General features: G+C 44.2%; 1 protein-coding gene across 5 annotated transcripts in view; it reads right to left on the reverse strand.

Moving 5' to 3' along the window:
- The window catches only part of PKP4 (plakophilin 4), a 693496-nt gene that overhangs the window by 403072 nt on the left and 265770 nt on the right, over nt 1-24654 (reverse strand). For all 5 annotated transcript variants that reach the window (XM_085645508.1, XM_085645509.1, XM_085645506.1 and 2 more), the window contains one exon: nt 24474-24616. In XM_085645508.1, the coding sequence (XP_085501634.1) occupies nt 24474-24611 (138 nt within the window). In that variant the 5' untranslated portion in view covers nt 24612-24616. The remainder of the gene's footprint in view (nt 1-24473; nt 24617-24654) is intronic.

Raw genomic sequence — 24654 nt, forward strand, 5'->3', positions numbered from 1 at the left:
TTAGCCGAAGAGCCAGGTCTTCTGGGTCTACCTGAAGGTGTTCAGGGAGGGGGCGCGTCTGATGTCTGCCGGTAGCTCGTTCTAGGACTTGGCTGCAATGTGAGAGAAGGATCTTCCACCTGCTCTGGCTCTGTGGATGCGCGGGGTTTGGGCCAGTGCGAGGTTGGATGATCGGAGGTTTCTTTTGAGTACGTGGAAGATGATTCTGTCGTTGAGGTAATTGGGTCAGTCTAAAGATTTTTCTGTCTGGATCAGTTTAAATATTGGCTTCGAAACATGCGGCTTGGGAGACTGATGCTCTTGCAATAGAGTCATTGCCAGACTTGCTGGACTCTCATTTAAAACCTGAAAAAGGCTCGATCGGCAGCACAGCCGCTCTAAAACCTGTTATGCTTAATCGAGTTGAAACCAGACACACACACTGCCTCTCACTCCTCTTTACTGCCTTCATTCACAAGTTGTTTTACCATATCAACACTGGTCAGGTGTCTCGGTATCCAGGGCCGGCGTTAGGCATAGGCAGTGTGGGCAGCTGCCCAGGGTCTCGCACTCAGACCATCAGCATGGGGCCCGCACCAGTTAAACACACCACCAGCCCTCTTGTACTCTTGCTGATTCACTTGAAAGAAAGGCGTCTCTTTGCAGTTGGGCCCATGAAAGGGAGGGGAGGGGGCCCTCCATGGGCATCTTAGGGATGGTGTCCCAGTTGCAAGGAGACGCATTTTTCACTTTTGTCCTGCAATTCGGCCTCCTTTCGGGCTGCCCATTCATTGACACCACAGGATGTCCATTGTCCAGCACTTAAGCACCCCACAGGTTTAACGCTCAGCCCCCAAGTAATTCTCACACCTTCAGCCCAAAATGGGCTGTAAAAGAGGTGCTTGTAGGTGGCTGGGAGGAGGAGCTGTGGACCAGGAGGAGTCTGCACAAACAGCTTCCAGAGCCCTGAAAGTGTCACGTATGCAAATTAGAGGGGCCTCGCACATTCCCTTTCGGCCCAGGGCCCCAAAACTCCTAGAACCGACCCCGTCGGTATCTGTTATGAACAAACATAACTGAATGGAAGCCGCAGTCTAATGTTAAGAATTATTTTTTAAACTAATATGTATTTCAAGTTTGCCGATTCCTAGATGATGAAGTAAAACCAAAGGGGATGATGGACGGAGTGTTGAAAATTGCAAGCACTCACCCCCAGTCAACTGATCTGGGTTTAATTCATCATCATTCTTTAGCTCACTCCGCCACCCCAGTTCAGACATGGCTATATGCAAATCAATCTGACCCTGTACCTCATGGGAACAGTCCAGCCCGGACTAACAAGCCATGTCTTCCCTGGACCGGAAACAAGCATCCTGGGACCGGTTTTGGGTTCATAACCCTCATCAGCCAGGCTATCTTGAATCCAGTGGCAAAGTGAGCAAGGGACCCACGTCTGGGCATACCCTGCCAACTTAGGGCGAACAAAGTAAAACCAAAGGGGATGATGGACGGAGTGTTGAACATTGCAAGCACTCACCCCCAGTCAACTGATCTGGGTTTAATCCATCATCATTCTTTAGCTCACTCCGCCACCCCAGTTCAGACATGGCCATATGCAAATCAGTCTGACCCTGTGCCACATGGGAACAGTCCAGCTCGAACTGGACAGGAAACAAGCACCCTGAGACCGGTTTCAGGTTCATAACCCTCATCAGCCAGGCAATCTAGAATCCAGTGGCAAAGTGAGCAAGGGACCCACTTCTGGGCATACTCTGCCAACTTAGGGCGAACAAAGTAAAACCAGAGGGGATTCCTAGATGATGCCACTTGTAACCTAGACGGTGCTTTGGGCAGCAACCAACTGAACATAGGTTGAGCAATTTCCTGTTTAATAGCCAGGTTTTTACCTTTGAGAGAATTTGCCTGAAGCCTGACGGCATGCTCTTCTCGGGTGCTGAATTTTCAGTAAGACATACCTTATCTTGCTGTGAACGCTGTATGTGTGTTTATACTCTACTGAATTTCTAATACATGCCTGGGATCAAAGGAACAGCAGAGCGAAAGACCGGTAGAGGCATTCTAATCATTTGGCTTGAATATTTTTGTTGAGATTTTCATAAAAGATTTAAACCTTCTGATTACGTGAAATAGGAGGTACAAAATAGATTAAAGAGAGTACAAGAATGAGTAATCTGAAGGACAAGGTGAAAGTAATCATAGTACTCAGTGAGAAGTAAATGACCATAACCTCTTCATTAGACCTCTTGTAGAAACTAGTAGCAAAGAATCATTGTAAGCATCTACTTCCATAGATGGAAGCAGCAGAGAAGTCGGTGCGAGACCAGGAAATTGTAGCATAATTAAAGGACTCCTTGAGATAACAGTACCAGGTACTAAGATGAAGGTCTTGTCTCAGACTCCTTGGATTAGGCTCCTATTATTCACTATAGGGTAACTGTTTTAATGCTAGGAATGTGCACTCGCATCAAGGTACATAACGTCAATGTGCCTACTGCTTCCGTTTTGAATCTGCTACATATGTAGATGGAGCAATCTCAGAAAACAAAAAGAAAGTCCAGACCTCATAATGAATCCCAGATAAGGCAGAGCTTAATTTGAGCAGCAACATTAAACTGTCAGTTGCTCTAAATACGTTGCTTGAAATCTTACCGAAATTAGTCAGGTGAAAGACCCCGAGAAGGTAAACTAAAATGGAACACTAACTATTGACAAGCATTGGCAAAGTCAATGGGTGTCATATATAAGACCTATTTGGCTTTGCAAGTATTTTTTAGCCATGCCTTGCAGCACCGCAGCTATTCTGCAGCACGGCTACAATAAACAACAAGTTACATAATGAAATGGCCAATGCATTATTTTGTAGGCGTGCAAATATGTTTGACATGCATTGCATGCGTATAAAAGGCCTTTTTTTTAACCGATCAGAAATGGTTAGGTACACTTAAAAGAAGTATTGTTAAAGTGCTCTTTTAAAGAAAAAATATTTATGAGCAAACTGGGGAAAGGGTGGGGTGGGGAAGCAACTAGACGGGGTGATGCGACATGGCAGGGTTGGTCAGTGAAGCAACACGCAGAGCAAGGGAACATGCAATACAAGGGAGAGAACACAGGGCAAAGGGAGAAATGTAAGCGAAAGTGCAACAATGTGAGTGGAAGGAGAAGAACAAAGGTGAAAGAGAGCAACACAAGTGTAGGTGGCGGGAGTGAAGCACATGGGTGAAGGAGCAACATGGGGGACAGCAGGAAAACATGGCAGTGCTTAAACAAAAAAAAAACGTAGTTCCCTAAAAGCGAGTAGAAGGAGCCAGAAGTTAGGAAATCAAAGAGGTGGTAAACAGGGAATGCTCCCTGGGAGGGACAACACAAGATGGTCAGCTGAAAAAGGAAAGCTGACCAACAGTAAACAATGCAATAAGAGGGAGAGTAAAGCCAACCAATGGTAAGCAATGGGTGGGCAGCAAGCCCCTCGATGTTCTTGGTAAGCCCACAATGTACCTTGAGCTGTCTGGCAGCCTCTACTTAAAAAGCTGCAGACTGAAGATTAGCAAAAATGACTCTAGATGTGAGCATAAAGTAGGCTGAAGTTCACTCCAGGAAAAAAATAACAGGCATTTGAAGTAGCTGCTCTACTGGACAAGAGAAGGACCAAGTCCATTTCGGGTGACAGCCAAAGTAATAAAATAAAATCTTAATCAGGCAACTTGTGTTAGTGATAAACATAACCTTTATCTAGAAGATACATAACAATAAAGGCCAATTTATTAGTTTGGCTGCCTGATGGACCACCAAATCCATGGTGGTAGTCTGACTGCCATATTCTGAATTGGGTGGTCGGACCGCCATGGGACCATGGCCATGCAGCGGTCTGAGGCCCGCAATATGCTGGTGGTGTCCCTGCGGCACCGCAAAGCATATTAAGAGTTTCCTCAGCACCACAGTTTTCATGGCGGTGTGCCCGGCATGAAAAGTGTGGCGGTGAGAAAACCAAGGAGACTCTACAGGGCCCCTGTTGCCTCTGCCCAGGGTGTGCATGCACAGTGGGGCACATGTTGCCCCTCGTGAATGGGGTTCCTGCATGGGGTTCCTGCACTGCACGGACTTCCCAGTCCATGCTGTGCAGGAACCTGCTGTGTTTCTTTCATTGCGGTCCCTTGCTAAGGCTCAGATATGAGCCTTTGAAAGGCACTGCTGCTGTGAAACAGCGGCCGAAGGACTCCCCCCAACCTGAATTCCTATCGGAATACGGCGGGCGGGCGGCCAGACTACGGGCTTGGCAGTCTTGGAGCAGGGTGCTAGCATGGTGGCCCGCTCCAAGACAGCCAAACTCGTAATCAGGCCCTAAATGATTAAGAAACCACCAACCAACTTTCGTTGGCCCCCCAAAAAATATGGTAAAATATCTTATGGTTCCCAGTCACACTACAAAACCATGCAATGCCTCTACACCTGCAATCATAGCATGAGGGACAGTTTCAAAGAATGCCTACATTATTAACATCACACTACTTTTAAATTGTCAATATTTGAGGTAAATTATGCTCCTACAGTTATTCCTTGCATATGTCAATCAACTGGCTTGTCAAACACTAAATAATTCACCAGTACTGAGTGAAACATCCGATGATGAATTCCAAAGGGACAGATCGGCCATGTTTCCGATTGTCCAATACTTAAGTCGAAACTTCACCCAAAGGTGAGTATGGAAAGACTCCAATATTCAGGGAGAACATAACAGGATGAAATGGTTTAATATCGAATATTTTAATTAAGTGAGACCCTGCTTAAATAGGTGAGAAATATTTCAGCTCTAACCACCAAATTGATGAGTGATAGATATTTGAAGCATACTTGATCCCTGTGAAGAACTTCATCAATTTACACACCACATACTGTACAATGCATTTGAGAATGCAGAGCCTATCCATTAACTTGTTTGGCACTACTGACAGATAGCAGGGGGTCATTTTTTAAATCAAACTCAACTATACTCATTGGATTAGCTTCACAATGATTAAAGGTTGTGTGAACGTACTGGGATTCAAACCCATGACCATGAGGTTAAACAGGGATCCAGAAGTAAATGCATTAATCCATTAAGCGATCAGTCCCAGAATTCCTCCTAAACCAAAAAGTAATTACACCTATATTAAAAGGATATTTATTCTCAGCAATCTAGTTAAATTGTCAAACTATGCAAGTGTAGATGATATTGTGTCTTAGCTAATCCTACTCTTATCCTAACCGCACCTCTGGCTACCATAATTTACTTAAGAGTTCCCTTTAAAAGAAAGCCACTGATGTATTCTACCAAAAAACTAACTATTATAGCATCAATTTTCAAACAAAGAAGTTGTGAAAGACAATTTTGTTCGACCTCGCTATGACCAATGTTAGAAGAAAATGCACTATTTGGTGCCAGAAACCAATTAGATGTGCTCATTTTACAGAAGAAACGCAAATGGCATCAAATGTTATTAAACATCCTCACTGCCAAGCTAGAAAACAGTCTGTGACCAGGCAGCTGGTTTCGTCAATCATGCTGATTTGTTTGATGCACCACTCCTCCACCCAAAAAAGCCCTTTGCCAACTTTCCTGCAGGGAGTAGGACTCAGCCAGGACCGTACCCCCAAAGATGAACTGGGTCTCCAGATCTTTGACAGCTACCTAATCTCTACCCTCACCAAAGATGCAAAAACAGGATTTCATGAATTCTGTGAGCAGAGGACATTAGCAAATCTTATTTCTGGGAGAGGTTTTGAAGGTATTTAGTGGAAATGGAGTTGCTGGGACTTACATTTGCAATCTATCGAATGCTTTTTTTGTAAAGATAAATAATGGAGATTTTTTTGAGATTGCTACTTAAGATTAACAGTTTTTATTTTTCCAACACAACTGATTAAGGGTAGTAAAGCCCGAAGAGACTGCTCTGGAGACTGCAATAGTCTTAAATTCAAACACTAAGACTGAAGAACACTTTGACATCATAATCTTAACAAATGTGCAATTTGCTGATGAAACAAGCACAGAGAAAACGTATACAAATTCAGCACATTGAAACCTTAAGCATGGCAAACCTCGTCTATGTAATTAGTGCTACAAGTTAACACACACAGTAAAATACAATTATTTACATAGAATGTTGAACAATGGCGAGATTAAACACAAAATCGTCTAGGCAGCTGTTGTTCCTTCAGACTACAAAATGACTGCACAGTTATGCAGAGTATATATGTTACGATATTCCCTACATAGCATTGTTCTGTGAAGACTTGCTGTGCTCCGAAATAGGCAACTGCTGAGATTAAAAATTACCCTGATCCAGCATCGCAATAATTCATGTTCAATTTAATTGGAAATAAAGAGCTAAAACACAATAAATGCCATTCAAAAAGAACTGCCAAAATATTTAACACGCTAGTATACACTTATGTCAGAAATACACAAAGGTTTCAGCTGAAAAAGGAAAGTGATTTTGATTGAAAAAAAAGGTAACCTTCTCCCTTTATCTGGATTCCAACCTATAAGAAAATTTGGGCTGCGGTCAGTTATTTTTTGTGTTCAAAGAGTTTTATTAATTTTTGCAGATAGAGTTGTACAGTGGTAAAAGGAAAAAAGTGAAGCATAATCCGGTTATGTATTTGATACATCTCCTTTCTCGGATACTGAATAATGTACAGAGGAGTTATGCAAGAATGTCATCTTGGATATATATGAGATTACATTTCCAGCAATATGTTACATTTCTTCACGGCCTTCTTATAGATAAAACATTGGGTTATGTATAGGATACATCACACATGGTCCACGCTGGTGCGGCGGGCCTGGAAGGGAACGCGTAATGCCCGGTTTCAGCTGGTTCAGTTTTTTACGCTTCACAGGGCTTATCTGACGCCAGTTAAGATATTGCAATATTTCGGGGGCGCCCATTCTCAGTGCCCGCGGTGTGGGGGAGATGGGGCTGATTTTCGCCATATGTTTTGGTCCTGCGCGCAGTTGGGTGACTACTGGAAAGCTGTTATGGAGTGCCTGAATCAGGTGACAGACCGCTCTATTGCCCCGGAAATGGGGGCCTGCTTGTTGCTCTGGTTTCCCCATACCCGCCGAACGAAGGTTACCAGCAAGTTCTACGACTTAGGGTTGATCATGGCTAAGAGGGAACTGACTATGCACTGGAAATCACGGGCGGGGCCTAGCTTTTTGAGGTGGAGGACGGCGTTTGTGAGATGGGCAGGCGCAGAGGGTACACTCCGGTTGCAATTAGCCCTTCGGAGGGATGACGAAAAGGCACTGGCGACGGCCCGAGCATGGGAGGCGTTGGTGGTGGAACTTCAGGGGCTGATGCAGGGGGCGAGGGGAGCACTTCTGACCGACAAGAGGAAGTGGCGAGCGGGGAGTAGGAGGGGAGCAGTGGTGAGAGCTGGATGCATAAAGTGTGGGTTGACATGGGGGACAAGCCCGAGTTGCCTAGGGAAGGTTGAGCACCCGTACATGATTCATTGTAAGGTGGGAGCACATCAGGAGGGGGAGAGGCAGGGGGGGCACACTGACGTGGGTGGTGGGAGGGAGAGGGAGGGGGGGGCTCCACATAGGAAGGGTGAATGATCTTTTGCATACTTGGTAGCAATGCTACATGTAACAGTCTCTGTTGGAAGGGGGGGCAGTGGAGAGCTGTGTTGAGTTGTTGTTACGAAACCAATAAAAAATGTTTAAAAAAAAAAAAATGTATATGATACATCACATTTCTCTGATATTGAATACTGTACAGAGGAATTATGCATGATAGTTATCTTGGATACATATAAGAAGATTACATTTCCAGCAAAGTGTTACGTTCATGACCTTCCTATATATAAAGCAATCTGACACTAACAGGTAGAAGAGCAAGTCTCCGTACGAGTAAGTAACACGTAAATTCTTTATGAGACCCGGTGTATGAATCAGATGTGCACAGGAGTGAGTAAAGGAAGTGTTTGTCTCATGTGGGTGGGGGAAGATGGCTCGAAGAGTGACCTTGAAGAGTGGTAACCTTTCGGTGGATGTAGCTTATATTTGCCATAAAAGGAGATCTCTAGCAGGAGAGTGATTTTCTCGAAAAGGAGTTCATGGAGGTTTGAGTGAAAAAGCACTATCATCCAGTGCCCTCCATATTGAGCAACAAGGGGTTCTCCACGGTGACAGCTGTAATGCAGAGTTATCAGCATCTCTGAAAGAAGTCAACCATTCTTGCCACACGTAGAATGAGACCGCTTTGAAGTTTTTCCAGTTGCTTAGTACCAATTTACAAGCTAGAGTGAGCATTAGATCTAGTAAAAAGCGGTCGTTATTGTTCTTGATTTGGGGGTCCACAGGCCTTAAGATGATATAGGAGAACTTTTTTGTTGGTAGAATATCAAGGGTGTGCTTAATACATTCCAAGATTTTATTCCAAAATCCTTGGAGAAGGGGACATTTGAATAACATGTGCTAGGGAACCTTCCTGTTTGAAACAGTACCAGCAATTTGGGTCTTGTTTGAGACCAACCTTAAAGAGTCCTGCAGGAGTCCAATATGTCCCATTTATAAGCATATATTGAGTTTGTGATAGAATAGGAGAAATTTTGTGAGTAAAGGGAGATTTGTTGATGCTTGCCCAGTCAAAGGTTATGTCACTTTTGTTTGATTCAGCTTCCCATTTACGCGGATTGCGAGAGAGAGAGCTTTATTTTGGTTCGGAAGGAGAGTTTTGTATATACTTGATACCAGGTGACCTATTTTGAGTAGGCGGTTCATAAGGGTAATGATGGAAGGAGTGGCAGCCGAGAGATTCTTTTTGGCAAGGTTTACTTTAAGCTGCAAGAATTTATAAAAGTCGATGTTCGTTAGGTTAAGCCTCTTTTGTAGAGAAGAGTATGGTAGCGGAGAGGTACCTTCAAATATATCGTGTACTAGATTGATGCCTTTGTGTAACCAGTCAGCCCAGAAAACTGGGGAGCCGTCAATTTTGAGGTTTGGATTATGCCACAGAGATGATAAGTGGGACTGATGTAATTTGATCTCCATTTGTGAGTCAAGGGTCTTTTGGTGTTCTGCATGATGTTTTCTGGAATGTGGTAGATGTGTCCATCGTGGCTAGTGCAGCAAGAGGGGTGTTCTGTATGAGTGATTTTTCGATCGCCACCCAGGGGGGTGCATAAGTTGGGTTTTCAATAAACCAATTAGCACCCTACTTACATAAGAAGGCTGTTTGATAATTCCTGAAGATAGGAAGAGAGAGGACCCCTTTATCCTTGGCCAGCTTTAGTTTTTTCATGGAGATTCTAGGTTTTTTGCCCTGCCACAGGAATTTACTAAAAGTCGTCAATCTTTTTTAAGAATTCCTCTGTTAGAGTCATAGGTAGCATTCTAATAAGATAATTGACAAACTGAGTGAGCATCATTTTTAGAGTCTCAGCTCTACCCCACCACGATAAAAACTAAGGTGACCAAGTATCTAAAAGAGCATCTATTTTTTGGGACAGTATTCTTTCATTTGTATGTAAGGTCGTGATTAGCTTATTAGTGAATTCTAGGCCTAGATATTTGATAGTATGCCAGGTGAGACCTGAGGAACCTAGGCTACTTCTGTCGCCACAACGGCTGAGGAGTTTCACCTCAGATTTGTCTTTATTTAGAGAGTATCATGATACTTCCGAAAATTGGTGTATGTTGTTCATCAGAGCTGGAATGGCTGTAGGGGCATTTTCAGTGATAATTAGTACGTCATCTGCGTATGCAGCCAGTTTGACGTTTGTGTTACCGAATGAGACACCGGTAATGTCTTTATTTTCTCTGATGTATTGGAGGAAGGGTTCCAATGCTAAAGGAAAGAGGGGGTGAAAGAGGATAACCCTGACTTGTCCCTTGTTTCAAGTTAAATGCAGAGGATACTACGCCTCCAGCTCTAACTTTGGCAGACTGATTGTGATAGAGAGCCATTATCATTTTGATCAAATTCTCGCCCAGGGTATATTTCTCCAGAACAACCTTAAGGTAACTTCAGTCAACCTTGTCAAAGGCTTTTCCGGCGTCTAGCGTGATGGCTACAGTTGGTGAGTCGAGGAATCTAGCCTTTTCTATGGTATGACATAAATAGACGCGTGTTGTCACTGGAGAGCCTAAATTTTAAAAAACCTACCTGGGACGGGTGTATTAGTTTGGAAATGTGTTGTTGAATCCTATTTGAGAGAATTGAGTCATAGATTTTGCAATGGAGGTTAATTAATGAGATCGGTCTTTTTTAGGCAAGAGGGAATCTTTATCTTCTTTGGATATGACAGTTATGATTGCTTCAGATGGTGTGCCCGATACCTGACCAGTTTCTGCCAAAGAGGTTGCAGAATTTCAGGAGTGGTGGCAGCAGTAATGATGTGAAGGCTTTAAAGAATTTGGCATTAAACCCGTCGGGGCTTGTGGCTTTGCCTATTTTCAATTTTTTTTATCGCCATTAGTATTTCATTATCTGTAATTGGACTGTTAATTGAGGAGTTTTCTGTATCTGTGAGGCTAGGGAGGGAGACACTATTTAAAAAGTCATAACATTTTGAGTGAATTACATTAGTATTTTACTCATATACGTCCTTATAGAAGTCCTAGAAGGTATCAGTTATCTTCTGAGGGTTGGTGTTAACGTTCCCTTCTTTATCCTTCATAGCATTGATGGCGTATCTTTGTAATTTGAATTTTAGGAAGGATGCAAGGGTTTTGCCAGCTCTGTTACGATTCACACAACTTGATACTTTTTTGTTTATTAATCCAAACTCCCACTCTATTACTGATGATTTTATTATATTCATACTTCTTGTTGAGGCTATAAGTAAGGGTATCATTGTCCTTCTTATTAATGTGTATTTTTTCTAGGTCAGTAATTTCTTTCTCCAAGTCATTTAATTTAGAGTTAGCTTCTTTTTGGTCTTATCTTGATTATTTCCCCTCTTGCTGTTGCTTTAAGGGCCTCCCATCTTGTTAGGTTGGACGTGTCATCAGCATTATTTCCAATGAGAACATTATTTATCGTATCCTTAATGGCCTGAAGACTACTTTGGTTCCTTAGTACCTGGCCCTCCTCAATACCCGCTCGGCGGTCAAGCATCATCTGGAATTGTTCGACCTTATTGATACCATCTGCCCCGACATCCTGTTTCTTACCGAAACCTGGTACACGGCTGACTCTCTACCCGATGTTCTTAGTTCTCTCCCTGACTTCGGAGAGAACTAAGAACTGGCGGAGGAGTGGCTATGATAGTCCGCTCCAACCTCCAATTTCAACCCCTTCCCCATCCTCCCATTTCATCTGTTGACCTTTTAGTAGCTCGCTCCACTAACCTTGCGACCCCCTCACGATTTTTCTGCTTTATCGCCCCCCCAATCCATGTCCCACTTCATTTCAGCCTTTCAGGACTTATTAGCCACTCTGGTAGTCAACAATTCATCCCTCCTCTTACTAGGGGACTTCAACTTCTGGCCAGGTGACCCGCGCGAGGACACCTTGTCCAAGGATTTTTCAGAAACCCTTCACAGTATCAACTTCACCCCCCACATCTCTGCACCTACCCACACACATGGTCACATTTTGGACCAAGTATGGTCCGCCAACCTATCCATCACGGCACCTAACATATTCCCATGTGCCTGGTCCGACCATTCCCTGATCACCTTCTCTGCCCGCCTGGCAGAGGCCAACCTCCCTCCTTGTCCTAAAAACACCTTCGCCCGAAACTGGAACAGAGTAGACATGGCTGCCCTCAAATCCTCTTTAGCCTCTTCAGTCCCCACCCTGACGAACACCCACCCCAACAAACAGGTAGCCTTTATTAACACCTGGCTCCTCGACGCCTGCAACCAAGTGGCCCCTCTTAGACTGGTGAGCACTCGGCGCCCTCACGATGGTAACAGATGGATCTGCAGCGCCCTTAAAATCCAAAAACGTGCGCTGCGCCAGGCGGAGCGCCACTGGCGCCGTAAGTACCACCCTGACTCCAAGCTACAATACCTTACTCTCCTGCAGGCCTACAAAAAATCTATCCTCTCTGCCAAACAAGAATATTTCTCGCTGAAAATTCAATTGGCAGCCAACAAACCCAAGGAGATTTTTACTATCGTGCACCAACTTTCCGCTTCCGACAGAGCTACTTCTAAGCCCGTCCCCTCCCAGACCCTCTGCGATGCCCTCAATGATTTTTTCATCGAGAAGATTGCCATTATAAAACAGAATATCCCCACAGCCCCCGCCTCTTTCACCTGTCCCCCGCTGCCCTTCCCATCCTTCTTCATTGACCAATTTCCGCTGATTTCTGATGAGGCTTTTAGCATGCTCCTGGGAAAAGTCACCTCAGGCTCTCCTGCCCACCTCTGCCCAGCACACATCTTAAGAGATATTCTCTCTCGCTGCCCAACCCCTTCCATTACCCTTCTAAACACCTCCATCACTTGCGGCGTGGTACCCGACATATTTAAAGCCGCCACTGTAATCCCCATTCTAAAAAAACCCGGCACGGATCCCACTATCCCTTCTAATTTCAGACCCATTTCCCTACTGCCGCTCCTAAGCAAAATCCTTGAGAGCCATATCACTTCTTCGCTTTCCAATCACATTGAGACTCACCACCTCTTAGCCACCCACCAGGCTGGTTTCCGGCCGGCTCATTCTACTGAATCCGTTGTTCTCTCCATAGTAGATGAGCTCAGGCGTAGCGCCGATACCAACTCCCCCCAGGCCCTTCTCCTTCTTGACCTCTCCTCAGCTTTCGACACGGTCGACCGTTCCATCCTTCTCGACCGTGTTGAGGGCGCTGGCCTTCGAGGTCCAGCCCTCGCCTGAATCACTTCTTTTCTTACCGGTCGTACCCAGGCCGTCCGTCTTGACGGCTTTCTCGCTTCCACCCACTCCGTCTCTTGTGGGGTTCCCCAAGGTTCCTCACTTTCCCCCCTCCTGTTCAACCTCTACATCCACCCCCTCATCGCTGCACTACAGGACATTGAGATCACAGCGTTTAATTACGCTGATGACCTGCAGCTTATTTTTAACCTCTCCCCTCCCTCTGACTCAATCGCCAAGGTCCATTCTACCCTCACCTTCATCTTCAACTGGGTGAATCTCAACCAGTTGAAGCTGAACCCTGATAAGACCGAATTGGTCCTCCTTGGCGGTCCCTCCAATCCATGGTCCTCCGCTTTTTGGCCCTCCATCTTTGGTTCTCCCCCTACCCCATCAACCTCTGTGAAACCGCTGGGCATTAAAGTCAGTCAAGACCTCTCCATGCGTCCCCAGATCAGCTCCGTAGTTTCCTCATGCTTCTTGGCCCTCAGAACCATCCGAAAAAATCTCACGTTGTTTCTCTATGGAGGCCCTTAAAACTTATCATCCTTGCACTCATTTCCTCCCGTCTTGACTATGGCAATGCCTTATATGCGGGCATTCCTGCTTACGAATGTCGTCGTCTACAACTCATCCAGAATCAAGCGCCCACCATATTCACAGGCTCCCCAAAACCAGCCACATCACCCCCTTGTTGAAGACCCTCCACTGGCTCCCCATCAAGGAACGCTCACTCTTTAAAATAGGATGTTTGACCTTCATGTCCCTAGCTGGCACCGCCCCCGCCTTCATCAGTGCCAAAATCAACTCCTACATTCCCACCAGAGATCTCCGTTCTTCCACTCAGTTCCTTCTCAAAATCCCTCGTTTCCGCAAGAAAAAAAACGGTGGCTTCAGATTCGCCACCCTTGCCCCTACTTTTTGGAACTCACTCCCCCTCGCTATACGTTCCATCCCCTCCGACTTTCGGGCTAAACTCAAAACCCATCTGTTTTCCCTAGCTTACCCCTCTTAACTCTCCCACTTTCCCCCCTTTGGCCCGACTCCGGTCTATAGCGCCAAGAAACCGCATGGTGATAGCGCGCTCAAGAAATCCCTTTCAACTTCAACTTCATGTGGAAAGGAATAGAACGTATATTCTCTTTCTGACGGGTTCTGAATTCTCCAGGTGTCTACTAGATTGTATTTCGGACAGATTTTCTTCAGAATTTTGTGTGACTTATTTGGGTGGCATTGGAATCTGGAGTTTTTATCTAAATGTGGGTCAAGAGGTAAATTAAAGTCACCCGCTAAAATAATGGAAGCTGTATCAGGAATTTTCCCCAGTTGTGAGTATAGATCATTCCAGAACGACGGATCGTCACTAGTAGGTGCATACATGTTAGCTACATAGAATTCAGCTTTATCTTTACTGAGTTTTGAGATGACCCATCTACCCTGGGAATCAGAGGAGTTTGAGATTAAGTTGATTCTGGACTTTTATGTTACTAGTGTGAGTACCGCACTCTTTAGGTCTCGCCCACGCAGAGGACCTTTAGCCGTCACTCTGCTGTTTTTGGAAGCGCATACTCGTGCTTGTGGCGGCATCCACCTTGCGGAAGCACAGGGGCGCGCCACAAGCACGTGTATGTGCTTCCAAGAAGAGAAGACTGCGCGCGCGCGCACCTCTCTGCTTTCCCATGTCTCTCGTCTATCCCGCCATCCACAAGGCCGCCTTCCCTCTTCATTTTCACGCTCCATCTTGTCTCAGGTTCTTCCCTTTGTATACCGATTTATCCCCCATTCTTTCCGTGTTCCCATGTTTCTCAGCATCTCCTTGTTTAAGGTAGGGGGATGGGAAGTGGGTGCTAAGTACATTATGAATGACTCAAGAAGCAAGGTATAGGTGCATACATTGCTGCGTTGTAATGTAAAATAAATGCGAGCCCTGAAAAAACTGGGGGCCTTGACATAATTAAGTGGGTCAACAACAGTCTAGGTTTTGTGCTCACGGATAGCTTTATGACAAGGCCTGAGTTTTGAACTCCAATATACTTATCAGTCACATATCAAAACCACCATGGACTAAAAAAGCACTACCACCCCAGCCCTATTAACGAGTACAAGGCAGAATGATTTTTGCAACCCCTGTGAATGACTGAGAATGCAGCAATGGAGGACGGGGGGGTGGGAGGAGTGGGGGGTGGAGGGCAGCAGACTTCCATCCGTGCACTTGCACTCACTGAAAGCACTTTTTTTGAATTCATAACATGGATACGAGCTGCTTGTTAATGTAGAAGCGGTCATTCTGTGAATGACATCGGGGAGAGCATGCGGTGACCCACAGGAGCACTGGCTGCTTCCCTGATGGCCGCAGCTCGCTTAACTAAGTTCTTTGCGCACAGATTTTAGTTTGAGAATGGCTTCCACCTGCTTTGGCAGATCCGTATTCACTCGATGGTTTGTGCCTATAATTGAGTTTGCAAATTACTGATACATTCCACTTCAATCCAGGAGGAGGGGACACCAATTTAAGCCTTCTCTTCAATTCTGATCAGCAATCTGTGCAAATGGCATTTTGTGAGTCAGTCCTCTCATACTTACAATTCATCCTTTGGAAACTGTTATTTGCCTTTTTGCGGTTTCAAAGGTTTGTAAGATCAGGTCACAGATATAAGATTGTTTAGAGATCCTTTTTCCATTTTTAGGTAAATGACATACTTTAATTCAAATCTGTGCAATGTGTCCAACTTATTTCACCTACAGTAAGTCATTTTCTCTTGCTACCCACCTTTCCATCATGAATATCACATTTAAACCATGAAACAATTTCAAAATAGGCCATTCATCATGTGGTGCATCTTTTGCCCAACTCATTCTTTCTGAGTGAATGTGCCACCTCAGATCTTATTTATAACCAGCAAGAGGTGCATTCATGAAGGGCTTTGCATGTAAATGTTCCTGTTGCTCAGTATGAGAATTCATATCTAAAATACTACTGGATAAGACTCAACGCTGTGGAGTGTTCTTTTCTTGGGAATACAACCACATTTGCACTTTAAAGCAGTTTTGTCTTCAATCTTGCTATATGAAAACAAATCCATATAAAAACAGAATTTTAGTCTTCACCCTCTCTCAGGGTCTTATCGGCTGCATGGTTTATCAGTTTTCCCTCTGATTCACATACTTGCCTTATCCACATTTTCATTGCTTTGCACTCTTCTTTATCCTCTTTCATGTCTAATCATTTCTGCACTTCATTTACGAAGTAATGCCTCCCTCAATGCTGTTTTCATGCTGTTTTCTTTTTAATTTCAATTAATCTGCTATTGATTCTCCTGTTCTTCCACTAAATGTGTCACCCCTTTCAATGCTTCCTAGACGTATAACAGGAGAGTATGACTCCTATATGTTCAAAAGGGATGCTCCTTACCTTGTAGGGAAAACAAACAAAATGTGCACTGTTTAAAAAAAAAAAAATAAATCCCAGTCTTCATTTCGCAATTGTTTTTGTTTTGTTTATAGCTCTGTGTCGGTGTAACCTCATCCCATGGTACAGTAATTGTTCTGATTAAAAGTGAAAATTATGGTTGGATTTTGATATATTTGGACATGGAGATAGTATTCACACCTATATTTCACATAAAGTTCCGGATTTACCTGCCACGTAGAATGCTTTGAGTTATTATGAAGTACCTAATTTCTAAAGCGATAATGACCAAGTACACAGAGTGCAGCCCTTACCCGTACAATAGTAAGTATTCCCATTGTGAAAAAGGACTTCCCTTGACGTTGTAAAAAGGACTAGAAAACAATCCGAGATGGCTTTGATACTCAATTATCTCACTTACCTCAATGATATACACATGATGTGGATCTTTTGGGCTAAATGAGGAGGTTGACAGGTACCTGCACAGGAGGCAGCTAAAACAAGCCTATCACTTTAATCAATGAGATCTGATTTCCACAGATATTATGCATCTTACTACTAAGCCATCAAGAAATACATATGACGTCTAAAGGTGTCAAAGGTGTGCAATGGTAAAGCCAACAAAAACAAGCATTGGCATAGCCAATAGGTCTCGCCTTTGGGGCCTTATAAGTGTTTAGTTATCCAGCACAATATCCTTGGTGCAACAATATTAAGTATAGCATGGCTAAACACTTATAAGGTCCCAAAGGTGATACCTATTGGCTATGCCAATGCTGGTTTCCTATGGCTGCTGAATAGGCTACATCTGAGAAGTGACCGTTTGTAAAGTTCTGAGCTAGTGTGTTGTCTAATTTGGTTTCTTGGAGAAGTATTAAGACACCTTTTAGTCTATTCAGATAATCTACAATCTTTCGTCTCTTTACCGGGTGGTTCAACCCTTTCACATTTAGTGATATTAGTTTAATACATTGATTTAAACCCGCCATTTGGTGTATGAGAGGTAATTTCTGCAGTCTAGTGTTACCATCCCTTGAGTAGTTGATATAAGGAGCCACATCTTGAAATGAAACTTCCCTTTGCGTGTGACAGTTTTACATGGGACATAAAAAACGTAAATCAATAGGCAAGAGAGCCAACTAAAGAGATGAGAATATAAACTGAGAACCCAGCCCTTCTCAACCCTCCCCCTTCCCTCCTCCCCCCAATATTGCCAACGGGCATAGCGACAAGAGGAGAGTAGCTCCTCCAGAGGAACCAATTTTAAGAACAACATTGTTTTGGATTTCTGCTAGTACAACATGAGTTCAACATGAGTTAACAACATGAGTCAACAACAATCAAACTTTAGTGATAATGAAGACGATCCACTATCATAAGATAATCATTAGATAACTGTTAGATCTGGGGGTCTCTAGTTGGCAGAGGTAAGTACCTTAGACCAAATAGGGACCCTTGCTTCTAGTCAGGGTACAGGGACATACACGGTAGATAACCTCTGCTCACCCTCTAGGTAGCTTGGATCGAGCAGACAGGCTTATCCCCAAGGCAATGTGTTAAGTATTTGCAAGTAACAACCACAATGACCCCTCAGTACACCACAAATGCAGACCACACAGGTGAGTATATTAAAAATATAGCTTTATCTAGTTTCAGCAATAAAAATCAACTACCATAGCATTGTACATTAGTTTCCGGTTCTCTTCAGCTTTCTCTGGTTGCTAGGAAAATAAAAAGATAGTCTCTAGTCTCTTGTGTGAATTAGTATTCAAAAAGAATACGTTTGTAGGCTCTCAGTACTTAAAACACGTTTCTCCAGCTGTGCCCTGCGCTTATAACCGAAGCGCTCCTCTCAGGCTGCTCTTCTCGCTTGTAATCACGAGATTGCACAATGGGCGCTATGCGGGACGTTCGGGGATTGAGATGTGATTAAAAGAAAATGCCCCTACAGCTAACGAGGTTCCCGGCAAGGTTCCTCCTTCTGGCACAGACTCACCAGGATGCGGGCAGGGGCGTGATGACTCGGGGCTTCGGAACAACTTCTCCGGTGCAGGGTTTCTGCAGCTCTCGAGCGATGGGCCAATAAGGTCGCGGCTCCCTCGACGAGCCCCCAGTGACTATGTCAGATGCCACCGGGAGTCAGCCACTCGCAGCGCGGCTCCTCCGGCCAGCCTCCACCAGCAACCAATCGGGTCGCGGCCTCCTCGCTTCTTTCTCCGCGGCTTTGCAGAGCGGGGAAAAGCAGCTACTGATCAATTTCGGGCCACGGGCCGCGGCGGTGAATTGCGGGCAGGGTATTTTAAGGCGCCCAGTGTCAGCGGGTCGATCGAGACGCCGCCAAGCCTCACAGCAGCTCAGTTAGCACTGGGGACGCCCACAATCTTTTGGCCACAGCAATACACGTGCCGATGAGCACGTCGGTCTTCTCAACGCGGCAGCCGGTTTCAGGCAAAGATCAGCGCGGCGCTCTCAAGCAAAGCAGAGAGCAGCCAGCGCACTTCATGGGGCAGATGTTTTAGGAACTTGATAAACAGCCCACGATCTCTGCAGTACACAGCAGCCCAGGGGGACACAGCAGAGTCTTGAAGTCTTGGCAACCTTTCTGTCCCTGGGTTGCAAAACAGGAGGCCAGCTCTTCTCAGGCCCTTGGAGATTCACAGTTGAAGACACAGCACACAGCAAAGTCTCGTTAGGTCAAGTAGGTAGGGTCACAGCACACAGCAAGGTCCCTTCTCCTCCTCAGCTTCAGTTGCACAGCAGAACAGGTCAGCCCTTAGAGCACACAGCAAGGCAATCTTCCGTCAGTCCTTCAGCGGTCCTTCTTTCACCAGAGGTTCCTCTTGATTGTAGAATCTAATCTTCTGTTGTCAGGGGTCCTTTACTTATACCCCTAAAAGTCTTTGAAGTCTTTGTGCAAATGGGTCCTGAGCCCGGTCTAATCCAGTTCTGGGTGTTGCTGGAGCACTTTGTTTTCCTGGCTTCTTCTTTCCTTTCAGAGTGAGGGGCAGAGTCGTCAGCCGCCCAGCAGGAGGTGGAGCCAGCAGTGTGGCAGGTAGGCACAGCCCTATTCACTCCCAGGTGCTATCGCCTCCCTCCACTCTACTTGCAAATGCAGTAATTCAGCAAAGGGCTGACTCATCCAACCTCCTGGGGGCTCCCCAGCCCATGTAACTCTCAAACCAGACAGTCAATCCACAAGCATGCCCAGGCACACAGAAGGGTCAGACAAGAGAACAGCTACTCTAAAAAGTACTGTTCTCCAACTCAGGATTTAAAAACAACCTCTCCTAAAAGATGTGTTATTAAATGCTGAGCTCACGGATATCAAACACTCAGGTCTTATCTTGTTCCTATGAGAAGATAGGCTGATGGCCATTGGCACCAGCCCCCCCCATGTTAGCCTATGGAGCAAGATAACCTTGCAGCAGTGAACACACAAAATGGCCGCTGTTCACTACCAGAGCATGGTACCTGCACTAGTACATGCTCTACCTTTTACATACACTGCACCCTGCCCAGGGGGGTACCTTGGGCCTTCCATAGGGATGACTGATGTGCACAAAAAGGGAAGGGTTAGGCCCGGCCAGTGTGGACACTGGCCAGGAGGACATGGCCGTCCAGGGACTGCAGGCAGGCCTGCGGTGGCAGGCCAGAGACACCATTTTAGGGCTACTCATGTGGGTGGCGCAATCAGCGCTGCAGGCCCACTAGTAGCATCTGTCATCACCAGCCCTGGCACACACAGTGCTTTTTACTAGGGACTTCATGGTGATACAAATATGCCAATCAGGTATATCCAATCAATATGATATTTTACACAGGGAGCACTTACACTCTGGCACTGATTAGCAGTGGCAGAGTGTCCAAAGCATCTAAACCAGCAAAAACGAAATTCAGCACAGCATCAAAAATCCAGGTAGCAGAGGCAAAAGATAGGGGAAAAACCCACGCCAAGGATGTCAGGTCTAACAATAACCATAGGCATATCATTATAGTCAAATCATTTTGTTTATGAGGATAGTGAAGGTGTGGAGAGTGTAGGAGTGTGAGAAGCAAGTTATTACATATTATTACTTAATAATACCTATTAGTACAGGTAACGTTGCGTAGACTATGTGTAGCTGTTTTGTGTGCAACCAATTACATCTACGACGGGTACATATGGGGTGAGCCACTATCAGTTCTAGTGTTGAATATCAGTTTTGTAAAAGAGTCTGTGGTTCCCGGTGTGAGTTGTAATGTGTTTAACAACCAAGTGAGAGGATTATGTGATCTATTGGCGTTGATAGAGCTTAAGAGTTAGGTTAAGAGCTTAGGAGTTTAAGAGATAGGTTAAGAGCTACTACTTCCGTGAGCGCTAAGGTTGAATCTTTGTGAACTGAAGCGTCCATTTGCGTTTCAACTTTTTCGTCCAGGAAATTGTTGAGAAAGGTCGGGTCAGTGAAGACATGAGGAGTATCTTGTGAGATGATCTTAAATTTGGCAGGTGCAATGAAAGATCCGTGTAAGCCCGCTGCTTTCAATTTAGGACAGAGGTTTAGGAAGCCTTTGCTTGTTTCAACAGTCATCTTCGAGTAACCTTGATAGATGAACATTTTTGCACCCTTCCACAAAATATGATTTTGCTTCATCATGTGATTCAGAATGAGCTCTACTTGTTGATCTTAATGGTTTGCAAACTATGGCTCGAGGAGCTTTTTGGTTAGGGTATAGCCATGTTGGGACTCTATGGGCCCTGTGAAATTCCAGATCCTTGTCGAATTTTAAAGTAGTAGCTTGGGTGAACCATTTCTCTAGAAAAGCAGTGCACGATTGGGAAGAGTCTTCTTCGCCTTCTGGCAAGCCAAAGATACGCAGGCTTCCCTGTCTGTTCCTGTCCTCTATTCCTGAAATGTCTTTAGCTTGTGAGCTTGAGGCACGGCTGAGTTTTTGAATGGACTTTTTCATGATATTACCACTGTCTTCCAGGTGACTGATCCTGTTTTCCGCTTCCGCCATTCTGGAGCTTGTTTCTTTCATATCGTGACGAATGGCTGCAATTTCATTTTGCATGGTGTCCGTATTTGTTTTTGTTGAATTTGCAAGATCATCAACATCCGCCAATTTTTTAAGGATCATTTCCATCGTTGCATTAATGTCCTGTTTACCTTTTGTTGGAGAATCTGGATGTGGAGGGTCCGCTTTAACCCTTTTTAGCGATTGTTTGTTGTCTTTTTCCGCCATTATAACCATTCCACGCTGTGTCATGAAGAGATCATGAACAGGTCAAGACGTGTAGATTAAGTTGTGGTTTCTTTCTTTCTTTGTAGTTTGTTGATTGTTGGTTGTTGTTGAGGTTTATTGGTGTTTGTTGAAGAGTGATGCCATTTACGCTGGTACACCGGTGGTGGCCCTGGGTAGAGCTTTATTGAATAATGTAGTCTAATGCAGCTGATGTACCTGAGCTGGTTTTCCGGTGGTGGCCCTGGGTAGTAGCTTTATTGTATAATGTGGTCTAATGCAGCTGTTGTACCTGAGCTGGTACATCACAGTTGGCAGGAGCAGTAGGCAGTATTTAACAGCAAATGTTCTTTAAGACATTCATCTCAATCCTGTGTGCTCATTCACTTTGATCCTGTGTGCTCATTCAATTGCTATTCTGAAGTTGCCATTTTAAGGTCAGGCCTTCAACGTGGTTATCTGATGACCTTTGATAGTTATCTCTTGCACATTGAGCCAAAAGTGAACAGAATTGCCATGATTTATGCCTGCATTTATTTTGTTTTATTGAAAGCTTTAACACTTTGGGCGCTTTGTGGATAGTAAAAGCGGTTATGCGTTATACTGCCGCCATTTTAGAGTCAGGCATCCAATGGCATTCCGGTCAGTAACACCTTGTTTATTTAAGCACTTTGTTTATTTAAGCCCCATAAAGTTTGGTTTTTGCTATAAACAGGGTCGAGGATGCAGCATAAATAAGGTTTGTGGTGATGCCTATTCTCTGCGATTACGTAGAGCAGTGAGCAGAGTTACGCACGTTTTATGCCAATCAACGCCATTTTGGGCTACAGCCGCGTGAGTCAGAAATGAACAGCACTACAGTGAGCAATAGCGCCCTTGTTGAAGCCTGGAAGTATTTATTATTTTAACATTTCTGTCTGTATTTCTCCATATTTTCTTTTTGACCACCTTATTGGTATTTAGCCACATTGATTTTGTGCTTTGAGAATAAATGTTGTCCTAAAATGGCATATGTCAACATTTAACTCTCATGCAACATATTTTTCAGTATTTTTCTGCTTTTAAAAATAAATACAGACAGGAAACTTTTTGTATGTAACTGTAAAAATAGAAAACTGGGAGTCTTACTCATAAACTAGCACTGGGCAAGCCTGATTTCAGACACACACAGAAATACATCCATGATCCTCATTTTGAACTTCAACTTACAACCATCTGCTGTCCTGCAACTAAACTTGCTGAGAGGCTACAATGTACCTCTCTTGCCTTTAGCTGAGGCTAACAGTAAGTGATTGTTACAGTATGCTCAGAAACCTAACTTTCAATTATTTTCGGGTTCATGCCAATGCTCCGCGTGTAGATTTGCTAGCACTGGTAATGATTCTAGTGAGGAAAACGTTTATGTTCATGGTGCCTTGAGGAGTAATTACAGCTTTCTGTTTGAGGGTCTGGTCGTTGGTCCCACTCTGGGACACAAAGGTCCCTTATGTCTAACAACTTGTGCACATTTTGCCTCCATGCAACAAAGTAACAGGTAAATAATTAAATCAAATTCATAAATGTGTCCGCTTTCGTACAGCAGCATTTACTACTGCTAAACAGGTTTCGACAAGAATTATAAAAGATGAGAAAAAATAAACATGGTAGGGACGATGTACAATCTTTAGGAAAACCCCCATGATATGTCTATTCAGAGCACTACTATGATTGGACGATCTTTCCTTTCACACTTTGTTCATTCTAAATCTAAAGACTAACAGCCATTCAAAAAAACAAAACAAATGGAAGCACCTTTCTTGCACCCAAATAGATCATTTTCTCCATGGACACCGGTCTCACAAGAATCTAGGACACAGATCCTCATCTTAAAATTAAATCTTTAAGATATGAACAACTCCTCGATACTGAACCTAGACAGTTTAGGAGAACTGTGCCCCAGGAGGGAGAAGGGAAAGAAAGTTCAGGGGATGATGAAACTATTTAGCGCAGTATCTGGTTGGTGTGGAAAGGAAGCACAACTGATTATTAGGAGTACTCAAAACTGCCGATATCAATAAAGCAGCTGAGCTAGAAGCAGAAACCTGCTGGTTTTATGACAGAGGATCAATACAGGAAAGAAGAAGCCCCGGCAATATTGATGTTTCAGCCAAACAACTCCAGGCGATACATGCCACAGCGTAAATTGGTTATGCACCAAAAATAATATTTGAACTGGAGAATGGTAAATACTTTCTCAATAAAATGATTCCTCTTTTGTGCTGTGCATGATCTTTTCATGTGATACTTGGATAATGATTGTATGTAGTGGCAATTCTGTTTTAGGCTGTGAACTGTCACTCATTCTAACTAGGGGTGGGCAGAATTTGTGTAGTTGCGCTACTCAAAGCTCCTCGAAAAGGTAAAAGATCTCCGAGAGCACGCAGAGTTCTTCGAACATGCGGAATTCCTTGTTCCGCCTGTTCGTGATGCTTTTTTACTGTTCTCAAACGCTGTTTGCGTGCTGGGGGTAAATATCTCGCGAACACGCATTTTGAAAGCGCGAACAAGCAAAAAATTCTGCGAAGCCGCAGAATTTTTGGCAATTCAGCGTTCTCCGCGGAACATGAAATTACCCAAATTCCGCACATTCCATGAGCGGAACGGAAATTACCGCCCAGGCCTAATTCTAACATGAGTTTCATGCAATACTCAAATATATACATATTTGACAGCTCATGTTGACTGCGTTAAACGCCAATGCTCACATAACACAAATACAAAATGTTGCGTGTACTAGTTAGGAAATTAGCAAAGGATCCCATGCATGTCACTTGAGTGGCCCAGGCATGTCAAACCAACAAAGATGTACAATTATTTTTCCGAGCATTTATTTAAAATTGATACACATCAAAATATCACCCTAGTTTTAACAAAACAGCAACATGCAATAAAATACAAAAAAATAGATTCTTTTTTTTATTCATTATAGTTGACAGTAAACATAAACCAGACTGTGTATAAAGAAGTATTACCTGCTCTTTCACAGAAGCCAGAATGGTTGTAGCAGTTGTCTTGGACTCCATGTTGGGGCTTTTGGGGGGGCATTGGGCGGTGTGTTTGAGCCTTTCCTCCTCTTTTTCCTCCGATAGGTTCACCTCAGGTGCAGGCATCCCTTCTACAAAAGAAACGGGAAGTTCATAGGGCGAAATTCTA

The sequence above is a fragment of the Triturus cristatus genome, chromosome 3_1 (genome assembly GCF_964204655.1).
Source record: "Triturus cristatus chromosome 3_1, aTriCri1.1, whole genome shotgun sequence".
Lineage (NCBI taxonomy): Eukaryota > Metazoa > Chordata > Amphibia > Caudata > Salamandridae > Triturus > Triturus cristatus.